The sequence below is a fragment of the Thalia democratica genome, chromosome 4 (assembly GCF_965202585.1).
Source record: "Thalia democratica chromosome 4, ktThaDemo2.hap1.1, whole genome shotgun sequence".
NCBI classification, from domain to species: Eukaryota; Metazoa; Chordata; class Thaliacea; order Salpida; family Salpidae; genus Thalia; species Thalia democratica.
In genome coordinates, this window is record NC_139168.1 from 74,693,743 (window position 1) to 74,716,892 (window position 23,150).

At 24.1% G+C, this 23,150-nt stretch overlaps 1 protein-coding gene across 1 annotated transcript in view; it reads left to right on the forward strand.

Annotated features, from left to right (window-relative positions):
- LOC145834532 (E3 ubiquitin-protein ligase MIB1-like) overlaps window positions 1–23,150 on the forward strand; it is a 77,657-nt gene that overhangs the window by 14,778 nt on the left and 39,729 nt on the right. Inside the window, exons 13-19 of the mRNA XM_082941977.1 lie at window positions 366–432; window positions 819–884; window positions 2,846–2,979; window positions 6,264–6,371; window positions 10,168–10,246; window positions 11,301–11,419; window positions 18,437–18,588. Coding sequence (XP_082798103.1) covers window positions 366–432; window positions 819–884; window positions 2,846–2,979; window positions 6,264–6,371; window positions 10,168–10,246; window positions 11,301–11,419; window positions 18,437–18,588 — 725 coding nt within the window. The remainder of the gene's footprint in view (window positions 1–365; window positions 433–818; window positions 885–2,845; window positions 2,980–6,263; window positions 6,372–10,167; window positions 10,247–11,300; window positions 11,420–18,436; window positions 18,589–23,150) is intronic.

The window sequence follows — 23,150 nt, forward strand, 5'->3', positions numbered from 1 at the left end:
TTTTATTTTTAGTCGTAAAAACTGATAATTGTTTTTCCAAAATTATTTCATTTGTTTTTACCAATATACTCTTCAATATAACTAATTAAATCCAAAAAAATTGACTATCTAAATAGGAACATGTCTAGTCTTATGATTAAAGCTTTCAATGTATAAATGATATTCTATTTTGCAGCATGTTTCTTATCCAAAACTTGTATAAACATTTAATAAGTAACATACAAATTAATATTGACACATTTAAAAAACAAAACTTCCATTAAATTAAAGTTTTCATTTTTATGATTACGACAAAAACAAAAAAAAAAGTACTACAATAACTTGCTACAACAATCGGTTAACCTTGTTAAAAATATTTTTAACAGTGTTTAGGAAAACTAGGCAGAGTTGTACAAGTTAACCTGGATGGTAATGTAAAAGTCAGTCTCGGATGTAAGTTCATTCTTTATTTAGACTTTGTATTTTAAGAAGTTTGATTATATTAATATTTATGTGTTGATATTCTTAATAATTTATATAAAGATGTGTATATTTTCCTGTGCAACGAAAAAAATTGCAATTAAAATTATTTTGTAAAGTGAAAGTTTTTTTTTTGGCAACCAACTTAAACTTAACAAAATTCAGTTGTTTAGCTACTTAAAAAGTATAATATGTGTTTTTGGATTAATTCAACTTTACTTTTCTAAGAACATTTTGTACATAATTTACTATTTAAAACCTCTTTTAGTTTCACGTATTGAAGTTTTAAAGTTTATCAAGTAGGTAGTGAATTATTTTCACACTAGCTTAACTATTTATTTAATACTTATAATTTTCAGTGCAACAAATAAGTTTCAACCCATTGGCTTTGACAAAATTCAGTCTAACTGGAGACAAACCAGCAGGTAAACAAATTGGTTTTTACTTATTAAAACATATTTAAACAAATTTTTTCCCCTGCTAACTTATTCAAAAAATATAACAAAACAATTTCATCATCACTTAGGTAGTTTAATTTTCAGTTTAGTTTAGTAGAATAGAGTTTTTGGTAAGCCTTATTGCAAGTACTTAAATAAATAATCATGAAATGTGTTATGTTATATTTTTCGAATACTAGATATTTTTTAGTACGGTTACTATGGTGAAACGTTTTATTTGTCAAAGCTTTACGTATGTGTAATAAATTGCTTGGATACAAAGGTTTAAACGTTTAAAAAAATCAAAATTTTATTTAAGTTGCTGACATACTAAAAGTTTTCGAATTTAGTAAGGCTTTATGCAAAATAAAAATAATAAACTAAAAACAATATTAAATATTACAAGTGTTCAATAAGTTATAATCTCTAACTTGATTTAACAAACTTTTTAATATATACTTAGAAATCAAACATTGTTCAGTCTTAAAACAAAACAGTTTAAATAAAACTAACTAAAAATTTTTATAAGCTGAACTCAATATTAAATCGTGTGCTACTATAAATCTACTATATAATTTAGTTTTGATTCAGAACTCAGTTGATTTTGAAAGTCTTTATAACAAAACGCCTATCATAATTACTAAATAAACATTTTGAACCACACAGTTAAGTTATGTCATTTTTACTTAATATTAGTTTTAAAAACAAACATTTAAAATTAAAACTCTACAGAATTAAAAAAATACACTATTTACTTTTAGTTTTACTATTTAATAAAATTTGAAATAGCAGCAAATTGTTTGTAAAAGTTTATTATAACAGAACACGTATCTCATTTATGGAAAGAATACTTTGAATCTTACGAATGTGATAAAGTACAGTATACTACCGCTTAAGTACGCACTTTTTTTGGTACGCATCACGCCTTAAGTACGCACTTATCCAGAAAGACAAAGTAAAGGATGTTATACTAGAACTTCAAGAAATTCCAGTTTTTTTGCTTAAATTTTCAATCATCAAGTTTTTCCAGATTATTTTATGTTTCCAGGTAGAATGGCCAACCTGCTGAGTTAGCCTGATACTTTCACAACTTTTAAACTAGGGTGAGTAATCCTGAGTAGGCCAAGTGGCCTGAGATTGAGACAGTCCTGTTATCAAATGTTAACAAACTAAATACTTATGTAGTGGTTGCAGAAAAGTAAAAAGAATAATGATATTTGAGCTGTAATGCTATAAAATAAATAAATCTAGATGACAAAGTTAAAAAAACCTACATATACAAAATAGTTAAGTCATAATTTAATTTAAATGCACATACATTGATGTTTTGAAAATGTTTGGTAAACACAAAGTAGTTTGGTACTTTCCCTCTAACCAAACAAAATGTAGCTTAATATTTTTTTAAAATCATTGACTGACATTGAATTTCTATATTAAATGTATGTATTAATTATGTAGAAGCTTTTTATAGAAAAAATAAATCATATTAAAATCTATTAAAAAAATTTGCCAATTAGAATTATGTTTTAAATGTTATTTAAAATAAATGACTTGTTATTTGGCTTAATTATTTGGTGGCTAGTTGTAAGAAAGAAAACAAACAACTAATTTTCATATTATACTATATCGTCAAAAAGTACGCACTACCCGTGCTAAGTACGCACTTTTTGGTCGGGTTCAATTTGCGTACTTAAGCGGTAGTGTACTGTATATCTTAAAGTTAAGTAATAACTATAATAGGTAAAATTACAAAATTGTTAATAAAAGTAATCTCTTTACACAACGACTTTTCCCCTTATTCAACGAATATTTTGAACCACGTAAAAAGTTATTTTATCTTACTTAATATATATTTCGTATTATACTTGTTAACATTAAAACAACATAGAATAAAAAACAACACCACATAGTATACTTCAACCAGGTAAATAAACAATACCCTTCTACAGAGCGCTTATCTCACCTATTAAAAGAATATTTTGAATCTCACGAGTGTGTGGACATCCATGAGGAACTTGTAAAAGCTGTCGGGATAGGAGATCTTCAGATGGTTGAGGAAATACTAAAGAGGCCTGAAGCTGATGTTTGTTATTGTTAATTATTAAAAACATTTACCTATTTACTTAACTGTTTAGAATTTACAAACACATATGTTGGCATATAAGATATTCAAAAAATGGAATTATTATTTAATTATTTTTTTTTATATTAAGCATGATGACATAATACGGGATGCAGATAGTATAAACCTCCACTATTTACTTTAATACTGTTATAATTATTGTAACTGTCTTGAAACTGCAAACAAAATTTAACAGAACGTATAAATATGATACAAAAATGTTTGATTTAGTTCAAAATATGATTTCATAACGCGCCTTAGCTTTTTAGACTATTTTAAGATAACTTTAAGTTAATAATTTTTATAATTTTCAAACAAATCTAAGTTTAAATATTTTGCTTATGTCATCTTAGAATGCAGATATATACTTATGAAAATATCTGAAATGGATCACTTAAAAGTATCACATTAAGTTAAAAAAACTTAAGTTTTATTTGCAAACTTTTTAACCTTTATCCGCTAGGTGATAACATAGAGTAAAAACACATAAATTTGTTTTCTTAAATTTTATCTCACGTATTCGTTCGTTGAATTATTTTTTACTAAAGTTAGAGTAAGATGGTAAATCATGTAATGTTTATATAGTCATTACAAGCTATTTATTTATCTTGTGATGTATCCTAAATTAGGGAAACGTTTTATTTGTTTAAAACCTCTAATTCCAATTTATAAAACTTTTTTACACATAATTAAGTGGTCAAGAAAGTATTATAATTTCAAATGTTTAAAAAAATGTTTTTGGTAATAACCATGTGAAAGTTATAAACACAAAAACTGTGTTTATATATCAAAACTTTTGTTTTAAAAAACCATATACAAACTAATTTTGTTAAATAAATAAATAAAAATTTGATAAATTTGAAGATATATCTACGCAGCGTGGTTGTCATAGATTAAGGTTTCGAAAATATATTGTGAAATCTCCGATTTCTTACACTTGTATCGTTATACTTTAGTGCAAAAAATATAAGTCTTGAACCTCTTAATTTAATTGTAAAAAAGTTATTCATATTTCTTATAAAATATCAGTCTGGCCGCTCAGATTCATTTTAAATTACACTTTTGCATTATTGAATCATTAAAAATTAAATTCTACAAAGTCTTTATAACAATAAAGTAGTTTAAAAATCTTTTATTTACTTTTCAAATGTATGCTGGAATTGAAACTAATACTAGTTATTTCTTTTTACTAGCTTTCAGTTTCTTTTTTTCTACTTCACATGTAGATATACTATACTCATCAGACAGTTTTTCCACATATTTAACTTAAAGTGGTTCATAAAAGAAACGTCTGTATTCGTCTGTAAAACTAGTTCGTTAAGCTCTCAGAAACTTAGTTTGTCAAGTCTAGTTTTGGTATACATGCTTCTGAGGAGCATAATGCTTAATAAAATTAAAAAATAAGCTTTTACTACCTACATAAGTAATGACTCACTACAAAACGCTTCAGACATAGATAAGCTTAAAAATTAAAATAAAGAAAATCCGAGAAAATTTTGAATACATACTTGAACAGACGAACAATGAATTTTCAGACTTATAAAGAATGATTTAATTTATAACTAACTGATTTATAAAACAAAAATTTCAATTCTCTGACTATTTTATGTCTTGTTCATACCAGTAAATCAATTTAGCATAACATTCAGTTCAAATAAGGTTAGTGTTATACAACATGATTAATTAGAAATTTTTTATAGTTATATACTGACATTGATTACGTTGAAGTTTGAGAAACTAGATTTCAACATTCAAGAGTATTTTATATAAGTTTCAAGAATTTAAACTTCTACTGACTCATTGAACAAGTATTTTAATTCCTTGGTTAAGTTTAAATTACTGTACTATTCAACCATACAATTAAGATTAAACAAGAGTAAATAAAATGTTATGATAAATCATTCAAGTCACTTTTTATATATAATTACGTAACTGTTTATTGACACAAACCTTTGTAAAAGTTCAAATATTTTAATTTTTCTTTTAATTATGAACAAACATTTAGAACTGATTCATTAGCATTATAAAAAATTTTGGTTTATACTAAACACTACTTCAAAGTTTGTAATGTTTTTATGATTAGTTAACAGGTTAAATAAAAATATAACTAGCTACTCAAAAATTTCTACTTAGTTTTAGTTTACTTTAGTTTTTTTCAAAATATAACTTTTATGCTTTTTTCTGTTGAATGACAACTAAAACCTAAAACTGCCCTGTTGTATTTTATACATTTATGTTTTTTTAATGCAGTATATACAAAGAACTTTATAACTAATTTCTTTTTGAGGGGGTTGTAAGTATAACACTTTTATATTATAATTAAAATAATTTTTTTTTTGTTAAATAAACTTCAGTTAGCTTGCACCGGTATCTAAAAGCGTTTATTCTGAAATTTTATATAATAAAAACATCCATTGTAAAATGCTATCCTACCGTGAACTCAACATTAGATAAACACGTATTGTCTTGTATAAGGTCACCGAATAATTTCTAAAACTTTCACACACGAACTTTTTTATTTTAGAATAACTTTTGTGAGCTGTTTTAAATAACATTAAGTTCAAGTAACATTAAATTCATTTTATATATCAAAAATAAGATATAAATTATTAGTAATGCAAAAATAAATTAAAATATTTTTATGTACAAGTAGTATAAATCATTTTCTTTAGATATGAACTTATTGATAAAAAGTACGATTGTACAAATGATATTTTTATTATAATGCATTACTAACTTGTTTTTAGACTATAAACCTCTTTATAGTTTTTCTAAAAAATATAGAAAATTTGTTTAAAAAGTACTTAGTATTCAAGTTTTAAAAGTCGTCTGTTTAGATAAGTTGATGAAAATAAAACATAAATTTTATAATTAAAAAATAGGAGCTTAGAAATGTATGAAACAAATGTTTACAAGTAGCTATTTAAAAATAAAACATTATTATAAAATATTTTAAGTCAACGCGAAATCAAAACAAAATAGTTTTATTTTTAAATACAATACACTATTAGTTTTATATTGTAATTGTTACTAAACCTTGATATTTGAGTATTTGTTCGGGAACTGTAGTTATTATTCTTTTTAAGTAAGCATCCAGTCTAATGAGAACATAAGCTTACAAAAAGCATATATGACCAATAAATATTTATTATAACTATATTAAATCCATTATAAGGTAAAACTCAAACAAACAGGAATACAGCCTTACAAGACGCATGTATGGATATTTATATATATATTTTCAGGTCAATACCCAGTCTAATGGAAATACTGCACTACAAGTTGCATGCATGAACGGTCACACTGATGTTGTTTTGTTTCTCATCGGTAAAGATGCTGACCTAGAAAATGAGGTAAAATTTTTCATATGTACTTTCAAAATTAGATATTTTTATGTCCTTTAACCTTATAATATGTTCTTTTAGTGCTTTGTTTTTTAGTTAGTGTATTTTAGTATTTATAGCATTAAATAATGTAGATATTGAGTTCGTTTTGTTTTGTTTAATGTTATTAAATACATGTTAACATCTTTACTATTTTTTAATAAAAATTATGTAAGATATTAATTATAAATAACTAATTTATCCGTTTCAAAATAGTATAATGATAGTTTTAAAAAAAGTCAAAATAGTTTAAGATAAAAAAAGCTTACAAAGTTACATTTAATCCTTCAAATAAAACACTGAATCATAACTAAGTTTTTTCTTAAATTTTTTAATTCTCTTATACAATAACGGTTATGTATTTTAATGAGTTTTGTTTATTTTTTAAAGTCTAGTGATCAACTTATGTCACAAAATTAATTTAGATCCGTATCTTTTTACAGTATGTATTTTAACAGAGTACATCTACTAACTTTATAATACTTACTTTTTTATTCTATTTACTCTACTCAACAATAATTATTCTTTAATAAACAATATTTAAAACAAATGAATATAACAATAGTTGCTATATTTAACCTGACCTTTGTTTCTAATTTATTTTGTAAACCAGTTGTTTCTTTGTAGTTTTAATTCAATGCTAACCTTTTTAAGTTTTAATGAACTCAACTTCTTTTCTAAACTTTGTTTGAAAACAATTATACTCTAATTGAATCTTTTAACTTAAAAGCGATTGGCTGCAAAGCGTTTTATATCAGTGTAGCTAGAAATTTTTGAGTTAGAAACTTTAATTTAATTTTAAACAACAATTAAGGTGACGAAATAGTTGTATAGCTTGAAAAGTGTTTGTACATATCAGAATTTATACAAATAATAAAACAAAATTATAAAGATTAATTGCTTTAATTTTAAAAAGAGTACCAGTAAAACCTGACAAATTTATTTTTAAATACAATAATTATATATAAAGCTGTTCAGAAAATATTTGATAATATTTAATTAGTTTAAAGTTCAAAGAACTTTTGTCTAAAAAAAAATTAGTTGTTTTTGAATTCATTTAAATTATAAAAGAAAAACAATTTTGTAAACTTTGATATACTTTCAATCGAACTAAATACTACACTACATACCAATACTATCTAAAAATATCTATATAAGAAGTTTTAAAACACTAACAAAATTACGCTTTAATATTTAAATGAAGCAAATTTATTAATACTTTCTAAAAATTTATTTTATTCTTCATTAAACAAACTTTTAAAAGCTAATGAATATTAGATCAAAATGATTAATATTAAAGTATGCTAAAGGTCAACTTTTTATTTTATATTAAAGAACTGGTTTAAAAACTTTATAACAAACGTTGTTATTTTACATTTGTTCAGGTTTTAACTATCTTTACCTAGAAACAACAACAGTTTATTTCAGTTTATGTTGAAAACATTCATTGAAGTAACACAAACTCAAATTAAGCTGTGCCAAAAACTAACAACAGCTTGTCAAACAAAAAATATAATCTCGACGTTTTAAAAAATTATTTCAACTAAAATGAAATATTTTACTTTGCTGTAATTTCCACTGATCTTTATTAGATTATCATTTATCAAAGTTTATTTTTAAATTTACGATTGATTTAATAAAAAATCATTTTCAAACAAGTTTGAATGTAAACACAGACCAAGTCAAACGATAGATTTGCTAGATCATCATTCACCTGTGTACTTTATTTTGTTATTTACATTTGTGATAAAAAAAAAACTTTAAATCTAAATTATTTTATTTGAAAATCAAATTTGCAACTATTAAGCAAAATTCATAATGTAGTTATAAAACACTTACATTCAAGAGTAAAACAACTTGACATTACTATAGATCAAAATTTATATGATATTTCAACAATCCAAATATTTAGAAGCTTGTGGATTGAGGTAAAATTTTTAAAATTTTAATGCGACAGGTTTTAATCCCACAAGTTGGCGTTTTTTATGTCACTCACGATTTATCCAACAGTTTTCCGAGAATTTAAAAATAACACAATAAACTTCACAACATTTTTTGGCACGTTCAGACCATAAATTTATGTATGTTTTTTTCAATTTACCACAAAAGCAAAAGAGCAACATATTTTTGGAAGGTTATTGCAGTTTAATTTGAACTTCAATGTAAATTTGAATCTGCGTATTTCAAAAATATCTAAACTTCTTAGTAGTAAAAAGAGTTGCAACTAAAATTTATGGTATATCGCACTTATTTTTTATATGGGTTAATTATGAACATTCTATTACTATACAGTTATTTAGCTAAATACTAATTGCTATTTATTTAAAGTTTAAATGATGGTCTCTCGTTTCATATAAAAAATTTCAATAAAATGTGAAAAAACTGAACATTTTTTTGTTTCCTTAGCAACAACACAGTAAGAAAAATTCATTCTGATAACTTTATACATAAAAGTTCTATGAATTATCAAATATGTTATAAAATTAACATACTAAAAACTAAAATAAAGCTTTTGCAGAAATTCAAGTTTCTGTGACTTTTACGCGAAGACACTTATTAAACTGATCCTGTGACATAATTTGATACCTAATTGCTTTTGTACGTATTTTTTCGAACTAATTACAGTTTTAAAAAATGAGATTTTAGTATGATTGTGAAATTTTGTAAAAAGTGTTATAAAACATATCTGTTAGAGAGTAGGCGTTTTTGATTACTCAAGTATTTTAATTTTTTATGAAACACTACTAAAAGAATGTTTGATTACATGTTAATCACATATTCTAACTACTTGAACTTTGTAATTCTTAACTTACCTCTTAAAACCGTCTAAAGTGACAAAACAAACATTAACATGTTTAAATTTATGAATTGTTTACAAAAAACAATTATATGCTGTTTTGCAACATTTAACCAAAACAAATGTTTTTTTTTTTAATTTCATGTTGTATTTGTTCAACATAATTGTTTAAATATTTACTTACTAATCTCTGACACACTTGCTTAATTACAAATTGTACAAATACTCTCAGATACTGTAAATCAATAAATCTTTTTACAACTAGTTTTGGCAAAGCTGTACAGCAATTAAATACTCTAAATCATCCACATCTAAATCATCTAAAAATGAAACTAAATCTTCTAAATTTTTTTACCTGCTAGGGGTTTTTAACAAACACTTAAGTTAAATAGCGCTGAAAATCATTAAAAAAAATCTGGTAAAACTATTAACTAGTAGCCTTAAAATATCATAGATTTGGAATATTGTAGATGCGCTTCGAAACTCATCATTAACAGTTAGTAAAAAATTAAAAAACAAGAAGCTTTTTAGTAGTTATTAATTAATAAATAAAAAGAAAAAAGTACAACAAAATTATAATAATGATAGTTTCATATATTTAATACATGTATAGAATAGCTTTGGTAAGTATTCTAAAAAAGTACTGAATTATAGATTTTATAAGTTCAATTCATAAAAAATTTAGCGGCACACAATAATTTAGCAAGGTTGAAGTAGAAATCAAGTTGACTGTAGATGTTTCATTAGGTTTTAACTACAATCTTACAAAAATAATTTCAAAGTTTAATTGAAGACAGCTGTAACCAAGTAAAACTGTTTCTTTCAAGAAGAAATATAAAATTTTAAAATTTTAACAACAGTATTACAACATAACGCAACTGTACGTCATTTGTTCGTCTAGATCATTTAGCCCATTTATTAAACAGCTTACCATTTAACTACTTTATGAAAAACTATTGTTTTTCGCAGGATAGAGACGGTAACAGGGTGATTCACCATTCAGCATTAGCCGACGAAGCGGGCGTTATTGAAATTCTCGTCAGAGCGGGTAAAAAATTATATATATTTTTTTAAATTTTTATACAAAATGTATATATTAAAGTCTGTTAAGGTTTTTTTAAATTTTAAATTAGTTCAGCATTGGCGGATTAAGCAGGTGTCATTGAAATACTAATCAGAAATAAAAATTTATATACGAGGTGTTTTAAGTTTATACTGGTGTTTTTCAGGGAAAGAAATTGTGTGTATATGATGTACCGAGTATCTTTAAAACTTGAAATAATTAAAAAAGTTAACAAACAGTAAAAAGTGCATGTAAAATTTTACGCTATGGTTCATTGTAATTTTTCTGTAGTTAGATTTTAACAGAAAGCTCTGAAGTCGCATACATATCTGTTGCTGCTTTACAAGCATTAAAAAACATTCTGACTTTATAAAGCTACTTTAGCTCAATGCCGATGAATGTTTTTTCTTTCGTGGTGGAAAAATTCTCAAACATTTAAAGTTTAACTGACAGTATATCTACCCATTTACTACTTTATGTCGCTTCTGCTAATTAGCCTTGTCAGTTTTAAAGCTTTGAACTGATTAGTGAGAAGAAAATTCCTCATGCGACTGAAATTTCCTGCTCGTAGTTGATACGTAATCTTTTAACATTTTCCAAGTTTTTTTATGTGAATGTTGCAGTTGTTAAAGAATTTGTTAAAAAAAAACTAGCCAATATATTTTTAAATTTAAAAAGTATAACTTTTTACAAATTTTGTTATGAACTGTAGCATCAAATTTTAATTTAATTTTTTTTGTTTACAACTCATGTAGTTGAATGCATTAATAGTTTTTCGAGTTTCTTTTATTTTGTGTAACTTCAGGATGTGATATTAATGCGCGAAACAAAGAAATAACTTATTAAATTATACACTTTTAGTCTAAAATTTATTTTACCTAACTACATACTACTTACATAATTAAATTTTTATTATTATCATCAGGTTGTGATATGATCGCGCGAAATAAGAACCAGGAAAACATTAATATTTATTATAATACTTTACGTCTAAATGTTATTTTATCTAAATACTAAATTGTTATTTGTTAATTCGCAGGTTGCGATATTAACGCGCGAAACAAGGACCGCCAAACTGCTCTTCACATTGCCGTCACTAGAGGTCATGTGTGGGTCGTAAAAACATTAATCAAGTTGGATTGTCATCCTAGTTTGCAAGTTTGTTGAAAATATTGTATACTATTGTTTTAAAACACTAATTAAGCTAGACTGCCGTTCTAGTTTACGGGTATGTAAATAAAGTATTTAATAATTAGATAGTAATGAATGTGTCTTTAGAAGTAGGTTAGTTTTAAGTTTTATTTTAATTAAAATTAATTAAAACCTGCATATTTTACACTACTAATGCTTGTTGAATATATATACATTGTCTGTTTTTATCTTATTATTCGAAAGCATTTTTACAAAAACTCAAAACAAATTTTACTTAAGGCTATATTTTTATGTCTACCAATTAATGTTTATCATTTAAAATTAGAAATAAACGTTTATTACTAGTTCTATGCTCATTATAGAATTTATACAACAAAAAATTCAGAAAATTAACCCTTATTTTTTTTTAAACAACAAAACCAAACACGTGTTCAAAAGTCAAGGATTGGTTTCCTATTTTGTAAGTTCGACCAATTAAGAGATGGAGCTTTTATGAGTGTGAGAAAAAGCTAAAAGTTTGCATTAAGTCTGAAATGTTGACATAAATTGATATCTTTATTTAAAAAAACAGTACAATTTCTCAACGAACTGACTTTTAAATTAATATTCAAAAAATTCTGATTTTGACTTTTAAAATAGAACGAAAGGTCAGCTTTTTAAAAATAACTACATTAGTAAACTCATATAAGAGTTCAAAGTTTGGTTTAAAATATTTATATTTAACTCGGCCTGTTAATATTTAAACAATTTCTGATATTGATATTTAAAATGGAACGAAAGGTCAGCGTTTTAAAAATTATATTGAGTTTACTACATTAGTAAACTCATTTAAGAGTTCAAAGTTTGGTTTAAAATATTTATATCTAACTCGGCCTGTTAATATTTAAATAAATTTAAAATTGTTTAAAACTCACACGACTGGCGGTTTCCGATCTGAAACTTCTGACCAATTAAAAGATAAACCTGGCACCAGTTGAAAGAGAACATAAACGCGTAAACGTAAACAAAACCGTCTTTTGACCCTTTTGTTTACAAAATTCTAAAAAGGTGGCGCTCTAAACTCGTCGATCAAACTTTGACCTATATAAAGTATTTGGACGCAAAATAAAAACTAATTTAAATATTTTAAAAGTTTATAAATAGACATTAGACAATGTTACGTTTTATAACTTTAATATCGGTTTTTGACAAATACGTTTAATTAGCTGAAAATATTTTGTCATATGAACTTTTACCAATTTGTTTAAAGCTCTACGTTTGAATATATTTACTTTTTAAAAATTTTATACTTTTTTAAAATATTGTAACTTGTTTCAAATTAAACAATTTAAAATTATCTACTTAAATGTCTTTAAAGAGATTTTTATCTAATATTTATTTCAACAGTTTATTACTGAGAAAACAATATTTCATTCCTATACTTGCATAAAGGAGTTGTTGTAAGCAAATCTTATTCAAATAGATTTTATCTAAATAAGATTTGTTTACAACAACTGAGGATCTCCTATATGCAAATATAGGAATGAAACATGCATTGTTTAGTTAATAATAAACTGTTGAAATAATTATTATATTTTTTATTATAAATAGTCAAACAATAGTTTTAAACGTTTATTTTTAATAAGAAAAAGTTTCTACAAAGTCATTAAATATTTTAAGATAATTAAGCATTAATTTTTATAAGTAAAAAATATTTAAAGAGCAGTTATAAAAATCAACTGAAAAGTTCTTCTAAAATTTCAAAAGAATTAATAATATTGTTATTTTTGTATAACAATTTTTGACCTATTTGAAAAGATTTCTACGTGTTTTTATAAAGTAATTATTTAAAACATTTTGAAAGAAAAAATATTAAAAAAACTTATTTTGATAAGACTTTTTAATACAATACTATATTGTATGTTTTCAATTTTAGAAAATAAATAAAAAGATCTCAACTACTAGAGGAGAACTAATATATTTATTCTTTCAGGACTTTATAATTCAAACTAAGTTTCGGTCAAAGACATCTACAATCCTTAAATAAAAAATATTATTAAATGTATTCTATTTGAATAAGATTTTTATTAAAGAACTAACGAAGCCTTTGACCGAAACTTAGTTTGCATAATAAAGCCTTGAAAGAATAAATATAAAAACAAGTTATGATATTTTGTACTAATATTACAAATTGTCTTTAATAAGAACACTTTTGAAAAAATTTTTGAAAAGACTATTTATATATTCTTTAAATGGATAATTTTCAATAAAATAAAAATAGTTTTCCAAACTTGGGTGATCACTTAATTGTTTGAAACTATTTTATTACTATATTGTTTTATTTTTATTTTGTTTATAAAAAAAACAGAACTATGTTGATAATTTTGAAATAAAAATAAAAGCAATAATGATTGAAATTTAGATTTAATTTTATTGAAAAATCAATAGTGAAGATTTATGATGTAATTTATAATCTATAAAAATTTGAAAAGTTTCAAAAATAATTAATTTTTTTTAAAACAAAGCTTTGTTTTAACAAAAAAATATGGTTGATAATTAACCTTTTGTTTTATTTTTTTTAAGTCTACAGTGTCTTTTAGAGGAATTTTGTACTTTAAAAAAAGAATCTACTTTCATGTTTTATTTAGACTTTTATCATAAAAAAAATATTTTTCTTGATCATAAAATTAGCTTAAATTATTAAATGAAGAAATTAGGTTAATGTTAAACATTAAATTATTTCATAGTCTGTTGTAGTATTTTAAAAATTTTATCTATAAAAAATCAATACTATTCTTAGTTTATAATGTGTTAATGTACAAGTCGATGGTTTAAAGTCAATCATAAATGTGAAAATACTGGTTTGACTGTTTTATCTTACTTTCGATTGTCACGTTTATACAGAAAATTCAATTACACGTTTAGGATAAAACAAGTAAAACTGAAAGGTTTTTGTAGTAAAATTAAATCATGGCTTATTAGTGGTTTTTGTTCCATATGTTTTATCTTGACGTTCCCAGAGCAGTTGAAATGAAAAAACTTAAAAAAAGTATTAGTTTAAGATTATGATGATTTAATATTACGTCGGATATGATATATTATTCAGATTATTTATTGTTTTAATGCTTTTAAAGTAACATTACTTTAACATTTTAGAAACTTTTAACTTTACTGTAGTAATCTAGGCCGAAAACTATTTATTAACATAATTAAACCATTAATTAAAAAAAGTATTAGTTTAAGATTATGATGATTTAATATTACGTCGGATATGATATATTATTCAGATTATTTATTGTTTTAATGCTTTTAAAGTAACATTACTTTAACATTTTAGAAACTTTTAACTTTACTGTAATAATCTAGGCCGAAAACTATTTATTAACATAACTAAACCATTAACTTGTAAATTTTATAATAATAAAGAATCTTCAAAAGTTCGTTAAAAGACTTGAACATAAAGAGCTTATAGGTTTATTTCATTTGTTATATTTTCGTAAAATTACAATTATATATTTTAGAGAAAAACTTACATAAATAAGAAAGAAAAGAACAGTCAGTTCTAAATCAAAATTACTAAAATACATAATTTTGTTTTTTGTTATGTTTTGTGCTTTTAACTTTCGCTAACTCATTGAGAGAAAAACTACAGAAAATACTTTGAACCTTTTATTGTTTTAATAATAATAACAATATACAACTTTATTAAGAAAAGTATTTAACAACTATAAAATATATAAGTAGATAAAACAGCTGTAATTAACAGTAAATTAAATCAGTCAATCTATAATATAAGTTTGTTTTTTAGTTGTTAAAAATTTTAAAACAAAGCTTATTGCTTGTATCAATTTATGTACTTTGGAAAAATGTTATTCAACACAATTTACTCAACTAATCAGTTCAAAGTCTTTAAAAAGCCACGAAAGCACGTAACCTTACGTACTCGAGTGAAAAAACTCATGACAATGTTATTAAAATTGCTCCTTCCAAATTATAAGTGAACACACGTTTAGTAGTAATTTTAGTTTGTGAATTTGTAATATTTTGTGAAAAACAAATAAATTGTTTTGGCAAATTTTCAAGTGTTTTTAATAGTATTATTAATTTCTCACATGATTTCTAAATATTGAAAAACTTTTGTTATAAACCCGACAGTGAAATAATGAAAACTAAATTATACAAAAACAAACAAAGTTAGAAGTTTTTGAAGTGTTTTTGGTAATCTCTAGTTCAAGTTTTGTGGTATTTTATAAGTTTTTATGATTATATTTTTTATAATCATCGATATTTTCTTCTTTTTTTTCTTTAGTTTTGAAAATCCACTTTTCAACAAATATCAAACTTGGCAGATAAAAGAATGATTAATGTGTCTTGCTTTAATATGTTTTAAAAACAAGCAAAAAATGAGTTCAACATTTAAAGTATTTCTTTTGCTTCGTCAAATCCATCTGTTTTGAGTAATAGTTTATTTAAGATTATTCTTATTGTTCATCTTATAATAAATCCACATATTAATTTTCAATATTTATAACTCAAGCCAGAATAATCTATCAGTTTATTTGTTAGTATAATATTTTTCATATAAAAACAAATTTGTGGTCACAATAAATCATCATGTTTTTCAAGTTTATAATGTAATAATAAACTGTTTTATGTATATATATATTTAAAATGTCACAGTACTTGACAGTTTTTTTCTTAGTTTGATAATCATTTAATAAAAATAGTATTATTAATTTGATGTTTTTCAACGTTTCAATAAACAATAACAAAGTATTTAAACTGTGTTGTTTTCCTTTTATTTATTTAGTTAACATCACATAAATTAATTGAAAAATTTAAGAACTAAACTACTTTTTTTTATAAAAACATCTAACGAGTTAAGTTTATTAAAAACAATAATAAACAGATATTTGAACAAAATGAATAACGGTTCAACTGAGTTTAAATTGGAAACAATCTTGACAAATGAACTGAATAAAACAACGTACTACTAAACTGATATAAGTTTATGTAAACTTTAAACTTGTATTCAGAAAATTCGCAATTAAACATTTAAAAAAAAACACATTTTTCATAAGCTTGAACTATACAAGTATGCTAAAAAACTGTTACAGTAGTGCAGAGGTTTTTATTACAGAAAAAAAAGTGATAATTAAAATCGACAAGTCAGTTCATATAAAATAAAACTATAAAAATATTTTCTAACACAAGTAAAGAGTACAATTGAAAATTTAGTTTATGTTTGTTATAAAATTTACTCAAACCATTCTTTCTAACTAATTATAACAACACCATTTGTTTCGTCAAAATATCACAAAAATTTGAGCTTTTATAATCATTTTTTAAATTTAATAATAAATTTTAAATTAGAATAAGTTTGAATATTTCATCAGTTTTTTCTTTATTTTATTTCTTTTGTTTAAACCTTTGAAACTGCATAAAAACATTCGTGACAGTGACTAAAAACTGAAAAACTTGTGATAATTATAAACTACAGTAAGAAAGAAGTATCAATTAAAAACCAAACTGGATCTATGAATAGCTGTTACGTGTTTAGTAAACTAAATAGATGACAGTTTATAACATTAATGTGGCTGAAGCTATTTAGTAAATGTGGTTGAAGCAATTTAGTATTTTGAAGTGCCACTGTCTAAATAAACTCATTTTTAAAATGCCTGCTTGTTTAAACACACATGTTTTTAACTTTGTTTTTAACTTTGTTATTAGACCTACTTTATTATAAACCTACTTTAAGCTATCTTTTATTTTAAGTTTATTAAAAACAATAACAAACAGATATTTGAACAAAATGAATAACGGTTCAACTGAGTTTAAATTGGAAACAATCTCGACAAATGAACTGAATAAAACAACGTACTACTTAACTGATATAAATTTACGTAAACTATAAAGTTGTATTCAGAAAGTTCGCAATTAAACATTAAAAAAAACACATTTATCATAAGCTTGAACTATACAAGTATGTTAAAAAACTGTTAAAGTAGTGCAGAGGTTTTTATTACAGAAAAAAAAGTGATAATTAAAATCGACAAGTCAGTTGATATAAAATAAAACTATAAAAATATTTTCTAACACAAGGTTGTTGTAAAGAGTACAATTGAAAATATAATTTATGTTTGTTATAAAATTTACTCAAACCATTCTTTCTAACTAATTATAACAACACCATTTGTTTCGTCAAAAATATCACAAAAATTTGAGCTTTTATAATCATTTTTTAAACAAATTAGAATAAGTTTGAATATTTTATCAGTTTTTTCTTTATTAGTTTCTTTTGTTTAAACCTTTGAAATTCCAAAAAAACATTCGTGACAGTGACTAAAAACTGAAAAACTTGTGATAAATATAAACTACAGAAAGAAAGAAGTATCAATTAAAAACCAAGTTGGATCTATTAATAGCTGTTACGTGTTAACTAATTAAATGACAGTTTATAGCATTAATGTGGCTGAAGCAATTTAGTATGTGATTTTGAAGTGCTGCTGTCTAAATAAACTCATTTTTTAAAATGCCTGCTTGTTTAAACACACATGTTTCCACTTTATTATAAAACCTACTTTTTTTTTGCCGGTGAAGATTAAAAACTTGTAATTTATAAAAAAAAAGAATTTAATGCTTTACATTGCTCCATATTTTTACATGTTTTCGTTATCATTAATACATTGTCAAGTACAAATATTTCCTGATTTTAATAAAAAACTTTATAAAAAGTTTATTTCAAATTTATTCTTACCCCAGGGCACTTACAGAGAAATTTTCTTTGAACGAAGCAGTTCTTAGAAAGATATTGAATTGAAATTAAAACTATCACATATATACTTTGTAGATTACCTTTTAAACACAAACTACTACAGCGATAAAACTACATAATATATTTAATAGTACTCATTAATGTGTGTAAGTATTCTATCAACAGGACACCAATGGAGACATCTTTATTGCACGAAGCAGTTTTGAAGAAGATAATTAATATAATTATATAAGTAAACAGATAAATAAAACAATTTACATATTTTTTAGGACACCAATGGGGACACTCCCTTACACGAAGCAGTGTTGAAGAAGAGGGACGATTTGCTGAGGATGCTGCTGGACGGGGGTGCTGACGTCACCGTTGCCAACAACAACGGGTTCAACGTCATACATCACGCCGCTTTGAGGGGAAACCCCAGGTATGTGAGATTTTTTAAAGTTTTTATTAGTTATTACAAAAATGAGTTTATTGGTGTTCATACCTATAGTTTAAAAGTAACTAAAACTAGAAATATAGTGGTAAGAAATGTTTTAGTGTTTAAGTGAAGTTTATTTAAGGTTTTTTATTTGAGATGTTTCAATAAAATATTTAACAGTTTGTAATTTTAGAACAGCTAGTAGCTAGGTGATATTTTCACAAACAAGTCTTCAGAAACTATTTAATAAAAAAAAGTATTATAAGTTAAATCAAAACCGTTTAACTGTATCTTTTAAAAATTTCAACTTTAATATTATCAATATCTGCATTGATGTTACAAAGTTACATTGTAAAAAAATATGTTGTATTTTCAATTTAAGCGTTACCGTTCTGTTTGTTACGTAATTAGTAGCAAAATTGTACAATTTCGTTAAAAACCGTTTGTAAGAAACTTTACTTGCGAAATCTTATCAATTAATCCTACTTATATGAGTCATGGAAGTAATTTATCGCAGTTAATCTAACCTTCCCCAGAGAAAAACAAAACAGAATTACGTAACAAGAAACTTTAAAGTTTTCGTAAATAGAGTTAATAGAAATAAAATAATCTTACAAGTTTTATGTGTACTTAGAATTTGAAGTAATTATTAACTTTTTGTTTTAACTTAATTACTTTTTCAGTCTAAAACCACAAAATATGTTATTAATATTAAGATCCGAAAACTAATTCTTAATTTACGAAAACAGAATAATGTAAAAAGCTATTTTCTAGGAATAGTTTTCTATAAACTTATACTTGAATTGGTACATTTATAGTTTTTACTTAAAAAAATGTCTAATAAAGTTATGAAATAATTTTGAAAAAGTTATCTTTAAACTACTTTTAGCAAAGTTGTTATTAGTCATGAAATAAACAATTCAAACAATATAAAGATTTGTACTGAAAATCATTCTTATTAAACTTTGGATATTTGAAATAAATTAGATTAAATTAACTTTCAAAGCAAATAAATATGTATGTAACGGATGTGTAGAAAATTGATCAAGCTTGTTTCACCCGTTTTAATGAAATTTTATTGTAAATTTAAAAGTAAAAAACGAAGTTTTGCCCACTAAATTGGAAGAAAATTTTCTGTAAAAGCTCTCCTATTTAAGTTTTTAATGGTCTAGTGGTATTTGAGATAAAGTATTGTATAGATGTAAAAAGTTAAGTAAGAACATTTTCATCCCAGATCTGCTTTTTATTATTTGTTTACTGGAATTTTAATAAATTTTTAGATATATTCATTTACAACGTTGGTTCTAAATCTGAATGAACTTTTGACAAAATGTAGGTCAAATAAAATGGGTTTGTACAAAAAAATGTTTCATAACAGTATTGATTCTATTTTCACAAGCTTTTTTTAACTTAGAAGTTGAAAAAACTGCATTAACCTAGATTTTGTTCCAAGGCTAAATTTTTCTGAAAAAATATTTTATACTGAATCATCTTTTATGTAAACTTAAGTGAATAAATGTTTGTAAATCATAATAACACTGCCTTGCACACACACAAAAACATCTTTCGTAACGAAATTGTTTTTCACGAGTTTTTATAAATAGCCTGGGATCTCATGACCTAGATCGTCAAAATAATTGCATACAACTCAAATCTTTGTCGGGCTAAAGTTCATGTTTCGCCTTTATGTATTCATATGATTTAAAACCTCGGAGTATAAACTGATGAAGTTAAAAAAAATAATGGCTTTGAGAAAACTGTTCTTAGAATTTAAACAAAAAGCTTATGTAGTTATGCTGCTTTAGCCAGTGATAATTTAAAATCGACCCTTCTTTCAAACTTTTGAGTTTTCAAATGTTCATAATATTTAATGAGTGTTTATTTGTAAAAAGAACCTAACTAAGAAATTTAATTTTTCACAGATATCATAACTTGTTTTGTACAAAAAACTTAAGTATTTTCGGTTAAGTACTACTGATTATGTATAGTTTTCACTTAAATATGTACTCTTTTTTATTCGTTTAATGTCTTATAAAAATTGTTTTGTATCCTAACACAATTTAAAAATACTGAGTGCTATAGGTTGATATTTGATTAGTTTTAACCCTAAATTTGTACGTATAATAATAATTACAAATGTTTTGAAAAGTAACCTAGTAGCCTAGCTCAAGGCAAAGTGCACAAATAAAAACCACACATTTTTATTATAATTACTTAGTGGTAATAAAATACTAAAATAAAACTTTGATTAATTACTCAAACTTCCGGTCAATCTAAGGTTTGCACATAAACTTGTGATATAATTTTTATTTACTGTTAAACAAAGTGGTATAAGCAATATTTAAGTAGTTTTAAATTTATTATTTTCTTATATACAAATCATGTTTTCATAAGAATAAAATAAATAGTTTACAATTTAAAAAACTAAAGCAAGTCAGATACAAGCGTAACTTATTGATAGTTATAAAATCTTTTTATTAAAACTAAAAGTTGATAAAATATTAAATGACTTTTAAGATAATAGTTTAATGATAGTTTTTGGAAATATAATAGGTTGTTATGCTTTATGAAAGATTCGGAAAATTGTGACTAATTATATCAAAATTTCGTGTATCAATTTTTTTTAATAATTACGTTATTAGTTTAAAAAAAATTTAATCAAAAATAGAAAATTTTAAGTGATCATTCTACAATATGTTATGTTGTCAAGTATATATTTTTTGTTTATATTTTTAGCTGCGAGTTAAAATCTATGTAATGTGGAATCAGTACAGTGTGTACATTTACAATTTTGTATTTATGAAGCATTTATAAACTAAGTTTAGTTATACATCTTAAGTGATTTAAATAAAGTCTGATCGAAATTACAAAAAACTGACAATTAAGTTAAAAGTTAATAAGCTTTTAACGAGTCATTTAAGCGCTACTTTCAGCTAATAAATGTGGTTTATATAAATAATTAAGCTAAAAAATAAGTACCCATACAAATGATTTGATAAGTTTCGTTTATAGCACACCAAAATGGGTTGCTGTCAAATTTGCACGAGCGTACAAAATTTCACGAGGGGATAAAGTTGCGCAAAGATAAAATTGCTCAAAGACACTTTTGAACGAGCAGACAATTTTGCACGGAAACATTTTTGCATGGGTTGAAATTTTTTATTTTTACTATTACTGTTACCCCTAACCCTTACCCTCGGTCGGTAATTTTTTTTTCTTTAATAATATATATTTTTTTAATATCACTATTACCCTTCACCCTTTCCCTTGGTCGATGGTTTTTTTTTTTTTATTAATTAATTTTAATTTATCATTTATTTTTTTAGTAATAATATTATTAGTTGTTTTTTTATTTTTACTATCACTGTTACCCCTTACCCTCGGTCAGTAACTCTTTTTTTCTTTTTGTTTTTTAATTATTTATGTTTTAGTATTTTTTTAAATATTTTTTTTCTGTTTTTTACTCTCGTGCAAAATTGACCATTGGTGCAAAATTGTCTTCGTGCAAAAAAGTCTTCGTGCAAATTTGTGCCCTCATGCAATTTTGTCTTCGAGCATTTTGACTTGTTCTCATCAAAATAGTTTTAACATTATTATGAACATGTATTTAGACAGTTGGCTCTAATTGCTTCCTAAAAATATCAAGTAGTAAATTACTTAAAACTTATTACAAACTTAGTATTTGAAACATTTTAACTTCTACATTCTTATTTTTTAAATTCTTTAACAGTTCGAATATTCTAATTTTGTTTTAATAACAATTTGACTATTAAGTTTGAGTTTACAAATTTATCTGACATATGTTAAGCAAATTTTGTTTTAAATTAAAAAAAATCTTTATCAAGTAAAACACATGATATTGCAACAACTTGAGATCATAATTAAAATCATAGTAAAGTTTTTACACATGTTCCTTTTTAAAATTTAGATTGTAAGCGACTCGGGGCGCATTGTTAATAAAAATAAAATTCCGCTGTTTTTGAAAATAAACGGGAATAAATGGACCATTATTTTTTAAAATTATTCAAATACACCAAAATTTTATGAAAAAAAACTTTTGCATTTACCAAAATAAACAATTATTTCTTTTTAAATAACTCTTAACAGTTGAAGGGATTAACGATTAACAAAATCATTAGTAACAAAAATTTTTGTTACTCTACTAGCTTCATTTATAGTTTAATAATATTGTAACAGGAAGTTTGTAAACAAGGTTCATTCATAGGTCAATTTTAATTACTTGTAATTAAAATTGTTAACTATTTTTTTTAAAGGTACTAATTGTAGTCAGTATACTTTTTGTATAATATGCTTTTGTTTTATGTAGTTTTGTCATAATTGAGTGATTTTGACGAGTTAGTTTTAGTTTAATATGAACTTACTTTTCAAAATTAACTATTGTAGTTTACACAAAACAGGAATTTACTTAAAACTTTAAATCCCAAGTTTAAAGTAAACTTCTTATGAGTATAGTTAAAGTTAGAGTTAAATGTTTTTTAGAAACATTTTCAATTTGAAGTTTATCATTAGAGTCAAAAAAAGTTTAATTTTTTGAATAATAAATG